The sequence below is a fragment of the Tupaia chinensis genome, unplaced genomic scaffold, assembly GCF_000334495.1.
Source record: "Tupaia chinensis unplaced genomic scaffold, TupChi_1.0 Scaffold143599_1, whole genome shotgun sequence".
NCBI classification, from domain to species: Eukaryota; Metazoa; Chordata; class Mammalia; order Scandentia; family Tupaiidae; genus Tupaia; species Tupaia belangeri.
The window spans coordinates 549684-556352 of record NW_006203445.1 but is presented as its reverse complement, the minus strand read 5'-3'; the positions used below and the strand labels follow the sequence as shown (position 1 = coordinate 556352).

The 6669-nt window shown below is 46.9% G+C and overlaps 2 protein-coding genes across 4 annotated transcripts in view; one reads left to right on the top strand and one right to left on the bottom strand.

The window, feature by feature from the left end:
* LRRC41 (leucine rich repeat containing 41) overlaps positions 1 to 2105 on the top strand; it is a 22720-nt gene extending 20615 nt beyond the window's left edge. For both annotated transcript variants that reach the window (XM_014582426.2, XM_014582425.2), the window contains 5 exons: positions 19 to 183; positions 278 to 376; positions 882 to 1004; positions 1239 to 1314; positions 1412 to 2105. In XM_014582426.2, coding sequence (XP_014437912.1) covers positions 19 to 183; positions 278 to 376; positions 882 to 1004; positions 1239 to 1314; positions 1412 to 1631 — 683 coding nt within the window. In that variant the 3' untranslated portion in view covers positions 1632 to 2105. The remainder of the gene's footprint in view (positions 1 to 18; positions 184 to 277; positions 377 to 881; positions 1005 to 1238; positions 1315 to 1411) is intronic.
* Positions 2106 to 2202: 97 nt separating this feature from the next.
* The window catches only part of RAD54L (RAD54 like), a 40973-nt gene continuing 36506 nt past the window's right edge, over positions 2203 to 6669 (bottom strand). Inside the window, exons 18-19 of one of the 2 annotated variants that reach the window (XM_006164232.3) lie at positions 2520 to 2683; positions 2203 to 2432 (exon numbers count right to left, since the gene is read on the bottom strand). In XM_006164232.3, coding sequence (XP_006164294.1) covers positions 2222 to 2432; positions 2520 to 2683 — 375 coding nt within the window. In that variant the 3' untranslated portion in view covers positions 2203 to 2221. Of the gene's footprint in view, positions 2684 to 6669 lie in introns of both variants that reach the window. The other variant, XM_014582427.2, reaches the window with a different exon arrangement.

Below are 6669 nucleotides of genomic sequence, written 5' to 3'. Positions count from 1 at the left end.
TTTCCCTACCATATCCAGAAAACTGCCTGGAGCAGTTAGAGATGGGATTTCCACGAGGAGCCCAGCCAGCCCCGCTGCTCTGTTCCGTACTGAAGGCCTCAGGTTCTCTGCAACAGCTGTCCCTGGATAGCGCCACCTTTGCCTCACCCCAGGATTTTGGGCTTGTGTTGCAGACACTTAAAGGTAGGACACAGCCAAAATGGTGAAGGGAAGAGGTGGGTGGGACCTAGCATTGTTCTGAGAAAGCTAAGGCCCATGGTTTTTGCCTCATGCCCAGAGTACAACCTAGCCTTGAAGAGGTTGAGCTTCCATGACATGAATTTAGCTGACTGTCAGAGCGAGGTGCTCTTCTTGCTGCAGAATCTGACTCTTCAAGGTAAGTTTCTCACCTAGAACTTGGGCATTTCTGAGCCTTCACTGGCTTTGTTGCTGAGTGTGCAAGCCACTGTTCCTTTCTTGGCCTTGTGTGCTCAATGATAAAATGGATATAGAACTTGCATGACCTCCCTTGTAAAGTACCAGACTCAACTCTACTAAGTACCTGACTCAAGTTTTTCTTACCTTTAGAGGCTGGCAGAAATGGTGGTAGGGAAAAATAACTGTGCTGTGCCAGGATCTCCTCACAGACTGTCTCAGTTCCCTATCCCCACAGTGTGGTCAGTGGAGAGAGGGAGAGAAAGAAGCAAATGGAGAATTGTCCACACAGAAAATATCCTTACAGTGATGGCTCAGCCTCTGGTTTGAATCCTGATTTAGCTTTAAGCCTTGCTTAGAGTCCTGGACAAATTCTTTCCTCTTTCCAGGCTTCTCTAAAATGTTCACAGCCCTTACAAGGGCTAACTGGGGCAGCCATCAAAAGTTATGCTCATTTCTCTTGACAGAGATCACCTTCTCCTTCTGCCGTCTGTTCGAGAAGCGCCCAGCCCAATTTTTGCCTGAGATGGTTGCTGCTATGAAGGGCAACTCCACGCTGAAGGGCCTTCGGCTGCCAGGGAACCGCCTGGGTAGGGGATATCCCCTGGGGATGGAGTGGGAAGGAGCTAGGCCTTTGACCTAGAAGCTCACTGGGTGAAGGCACAGACTCTCCATTGGGAATGGGGGGTAGAGGGGTTGGAACATAGATATACTTGTATGCTGGTACTTCAGGAACCTGCAGAGTTGTCTCCTCAGCTAGAGTTGAAATGCCCTTGTTCCCTCTTCTTGGGTGGGGGTGACAGCACTTCTCTCCTCCTCTCCAGGGAACGCTGGCTTGCTAGCCCTGGCAGATGTTTTCTCAGAGGATTCCTCCTCCTCTCTCTGTCAGCTGGACATCAGGTACTTGGGGGAAAGGGGAAGACAAGGGATAAGGCCATATGGTTATAGACTAGGATTAGTTGCTTCTTGGATATCTAATCTGTCTCACCCCTACCAGTTCCAACTGCATCAAGCCAGATGGGCTTCTGGAATTCGCCAAGCGGCTGGAGCGCTGGGGTCGTGGAGCCTTTGGTCACCTGCGTCTCTTCCAGAACTGGCTGGACCAGGACGCAGTCACAGCCAGAGAAGCCATCCGGCGGCTCCGGGCCACCTGTCACGTGGTTAGCGACTCGTGGGACTCATCCCAGGCCTTTGCAGATTATGTCAGCACCATGTGATGGGCCCGTACCTCACTGGCCCATGCTCAGCGTCATCAGCTTGCAGGGGCTGAGGCATGGGCTGCCCAGAAACCCCAACCACCAATTCTGTCTTTCTCTTTCTGTCACCTTTTTTCTCTTTTTCCTTCTTTTCTTGCACTGAAGTCCTGGAGGCCTTGATGGGGCCCAGCAAAGGCATTTCCATAGCTGGGTTTAGAGCCTTTGGGCCCCTTACTCAGTGCCCTAGGAACCCTGGGTCAGGAGGTTACAGTGGTCATCCAAGTCACTGAAGACAGCCCCTCCCCTGGGTTCCTGCCTTCCCTCATTAAGCAGGTACCCTGGCTTTAGAGAAGTGTAGGAGTGTCCACTACCAGACCTCTTCCCTGCTGGGCTTACCACGCTGCTCCCAGGCCTCAGACCCTTTCATACCTTTATTCCTTTCTTTTTTTTAACCAAAAAAGTTTTTCTTATAAAATAAATTTTGGGCAAACATCATGCCACCCTTCTTGATGATTTTCTCCCAGAGAACAAAATCAGTAGGGCCCTGTGGAGCTGGGAACCCTTTTACCCTGTCTCCTTTCTCTAACAGCTACACCCAGATCAGCAGCCTATCAGCGAAGCCCTCGCTGCTCCTCATGGGAACGCTGATGGAAGACAAAGGAAATGGCAGTGGAAGCAGCATCCCAGGCAGCCTGGAGAACCTCATCTTGGAGGCTCCGCTTATCAGTGCTATGGTTCCACTGAGCCAAGTCTGAAGTGCAGTCAGAACCATCAGGGGGTGGCCAGACTTGGCGGCTGTTGACACAACGGCGGCAGCGTAACCTGAGGGTGGAACAGCACTGGTCACTACAGGGCGCATTTCCATGCTGAGCAGGTAGCACAGAGATAATGGTGGGGTACTCCACCCACCTGTCATGTGTGTCACTGAGGCTAGCCTCATCCAGGGTAAACAGCTCCTTCAACTCGCCCAGAGAGAAGTGCCGTTCTACATTCTGCTCCTCATCCACTACACAGCTGCTCAGCGCCTTCTTGTGGCTCTGACGCTGGAAGATCTTCTCCTCAATGGTTCCTGCCTGGGGGCAGGGATCCAAGGGTTGTAGGCTTAGTCATCCCCATACGCAGGGAACAAGGAAACCTAGGCATTCAGCTCACAACTGCTTAAGAGAAGGGGCAGTGATGAGAAGCAAGAGTCCTGGAGTAGTATGTCTGCTCAGCCAACCTGTTTTCCCAGTCTGTCTCCTGGCAACAGGACCAATGCAATCACACACACACACACACCAGTTATTTTATGTACCAATGTCGGGTCTTAAGGTCTGGCTAAACACCTTTAGAGTAAACTGGTATGTCTACAGTAGATTAAGAACCCCACACCAAACCTAACTCATTCATTTCAACTCATTCATTTCAGTAAACATCAACTGTGTATTCTATGCCAGGACCTGTGCTGACACTGGGACACAAAGAATCAAATATGACCCCTACCCTTGAACTCAGACTAGTGGGACAGACAGCCAAACAAATTGGTACAAGACAAAAATGTATAGGATACTTAGAGCCCATACTGGATATCCATACAGGATATCCATACAAGATACCCAAGAGGGATGGTAGAAAAAGTGTTAAAAAGTTCGAATTGTGAAAAATGAATAGATGGTTTGCAAGGGAAGAAAAAAGGGAAGGCATCCCCAGCATAGGAACAAAGGAATAAGCCTGGCCTACTAGAGAGCTATGAGAAGTTCAGGCTAACTAAAGAGTGGTTGAAGTATAATAAGAGCTAGGACTGGAAAAGTCAGCAGAGATCATATTAGAAAACCACTGACCGAAGCATTCAGCCTTGTCCTGGAAGTCATGAAAAGCAAAATCGAAATCTTGGGAGGTTGGCTCCATAGTCTAGTGGATAAGGGAGCAGATCATCCCACATGGCCAATTGCGGTTTCAATATTGGCCACGGTGGCTTGGAATACATGTGTGTGCATACTCCAGATCCTGACAGGATGAAGAAATGGAGAAGGGATTGTGTTGTAGGATTCTCTCCCCTCCCCCTACCCATGAGCACAAGTGCCCTCTGGCAATTAATATTTTTTTGTTTTTAAAAAAATAACTTCAGGAACCAACAGATGGTGTAATGGTTACAAAACTGGACTCCCACGCAGTTGACCACAGTTGAAATCCCAGACCCAGTGCCTTAAAACTCATGCCAGGAGCATGTGTGTGTGCCCAAAATCCCGAGAGGAGAATAGAGGAGAAGGGATTGTGGCGTGGCCATCTCCCCAGGGGGTGATTCCTCGATTTCTGTCTCTCCTGAGAGCGTAGCGTGCGTGCCCTATAGCAAAAATCTCTCTTAAAAAAAAAAAAAAACTTCTGGAAAGCTTACTCAGGAATCCATATATGAAGAGTGGGTTAGAAAAAGACCAAAGAGAAAGAGTTAGGGTGCTAGGGGCAGACAGTGACAAAACAGTAAAGTGAGATGCTGCAAAGCTAACTCACGTGGAAAAGTTCCAGATTCACATCCAAAGACCTACCTGGGTATGTGCGAGGCACACGTGTGCCCATGATCCAGGACTGGCTGAGACTGGGAGTGGACAGTGGCATTGGGACCCTGTTGGTGCTGTCTCACTCATGTATGTTAGAAATAAAAACTATACTTAAAAAAAAGAACTAGGAAACTACTGCTATAATAGCCAAGGACACTATGAGCTTAGCAGGGGATGGAGAGGAGGGCTAAATGAAGAAAGTTCAAGAAGGTAAATCAAAGATAATCACTGATAGGATCTAGTTGTTAGGAGAAAGTCAATGACATGAACTGGGTTGGCTGGGTGCTGGAGCTATTAAATGATGGAATCCAGAAAAGGAACAAGTTTAGTCAGGATGTATCTAAAATGTGCATACGAAGTCCAGGTAGAAATGTGAGTAATGGAAATACAGGACTGAGCTGATGTAAGAGATCTGGGTTAAAATTTTTAGTTAGAGATTTGTCAATATAATGAGTGAGTGCATGTATCCAAAAGTAGAGCAAGGGTAGAGTTTCCAAAAGCAAGAAGATATTAAGGAAGTAGAAGTCAACTGTCAGATACACAAAGAAGAAAAGTCAAGGCAACTAAGTCAGTAAAACATTCATTCAAAGGTTCAGTGGCAAAAGAGGGCTGATGGGTGAGTAGACGAAGAGGAGATGAAGTTAATCTGTAGGCTTTGGGAAAATCTGACAGTAAATGAATGGAAAGTAACCCAGGATAGTGGTAGGACCAGGACAGAGGGTTGATACCTTTTTAAATTTTCAGAGTGTGCATGCCCTTGCCAAATAGAGAGATCCTTCAATGGGTTGTGGTCATGTGGCAATCCTTTTTCCTCTACTTCTCCATCATGCCAGGATTTGGGGCATGCACGTACCTAGCATGTTTCCAAGCTGCTGGAACTAGGATTTAAACTGTGGTCAGCCATGTGGAATCTGGCTCCCCATGCACAGAGTTTAACCTTCTGTGCTACAGGGACAGCCTTGGGTTTTTCTTTTTTTAGACAGGGTCTTGAGGCCAGAGGTGGCACAGTGGCTAAGGGCACTGGACTCCCACATGGCTGACCACAGTTCAAGTTGACCAAGCTTGCTTTCTCACTCTCTCTCTCTTTCTCTCTCTCTTTCTGTCCCTCTCTGATCAATTTAAAATAAATAAATAATAAAGTTAAATAATTCTGGGGAAAAAAAAAAAAGAGAGACTCTTATTGTGCCAACAGGCAGTACAGATATTAAGGCACTGGATCCCACATGGCCAGATGAGCAGTTTGAGTCTTAGACCCAAAGGCTTGATGAAAATCATACCAGGTGCATGTGCATGCATGCCCAAAATCCCAAGAGGAGAAGGATTACAGCATGACCATACCTCCTGGGGGGTGATTTATCACTTTCCCCCTTTCTAACTCTCCTCTCTCTGTTCTCTCTCACAGGAGCACACATACCCAATAGCAAAAAAATGGAAAACAGAAAAATAAGGTCTTGCTATATTATACAGGCCAGCTTTGATCCTCCTGCCTTAGCCTCCCTAAGTCGCTGGGATTAGACACATGCTACTGTGCCTAGCCTTAAATTTAAAACAAGGAATTGAACCCCAGTCCTCCAATGTGGTACCAGTCTATGGAACATAGCATATTAGCAGTATGTGCCACCAAATTGTGGCTGGGCCTAGCAAATTGTTTTGTTTTTAAGGGTGGGAGCTCATTTACAGACTTCAGAAGAATAAAGAAGTTGACCAATGAAGAAAAGGAAACAATAGAAAAGGGTTTAGAGCTGAGTTAGAAGGATGCTTCAAACTGAACAAATCATTTTCCTCTGAGATAGGAAAGGAAGATTAGGTGTAGAGATATATGAAATAGAGAAAGAGAAAAGAGAATTTATGCCTGATAGCCTAAATATCCTCTGTGAAGAGGGCACTCTGAAGAAAGAATGAGACAAAGTAAGGTGTGGAAATTGAGAGATGTGGTGAAGGCTTGAAGTGGTTGTTGAAGGAAATGAGCTGTGACCCAGGTCATAGAGAAAATAAATTTGTAAATCCGTGGTAATACCAATCTGTAAAATGTAGCAGGTATAGAAGCTGGGAACAGCTGAAATGATACAAGTGGAGTGGGCATTAGTAACAGTGGCTGAAAGGATGCACAGTGAGGATAGGGCAGGATGAAGAAGAAAGTCAGATCAGATTAATGACGGGAGATGGGGAGGCAGGAGAGGTTTTAGGAACATTAGGTTAAAACAGATGTAGTAGGTTTGAGAAAGCTAAAAGGGCAGGAAGTGAGAGTAGAATGCTAGTTGTGTGGGGACCAGCAGTTAGCGTAATGGCTATGTTGCTGGATTCCCATGTAGTCCACCACGGTTTGAGTCCCGGACCTGGTGGCTTAAACGCACTGGGCGCGTGTGTGTGCGTGTCCAAGATCCTGAGAGGAGAATAGAGAAGGGATTGCATCATGGCCATCCCCCCTGGGGAGGGGGGGGTGATTTCTCGCTTTCTGTCTCTCTGTCTCTCTGTCTTTCCGGTGAGCGTACGCGCCCTATAGCAAAAACCTCTCTCTCAAAAAA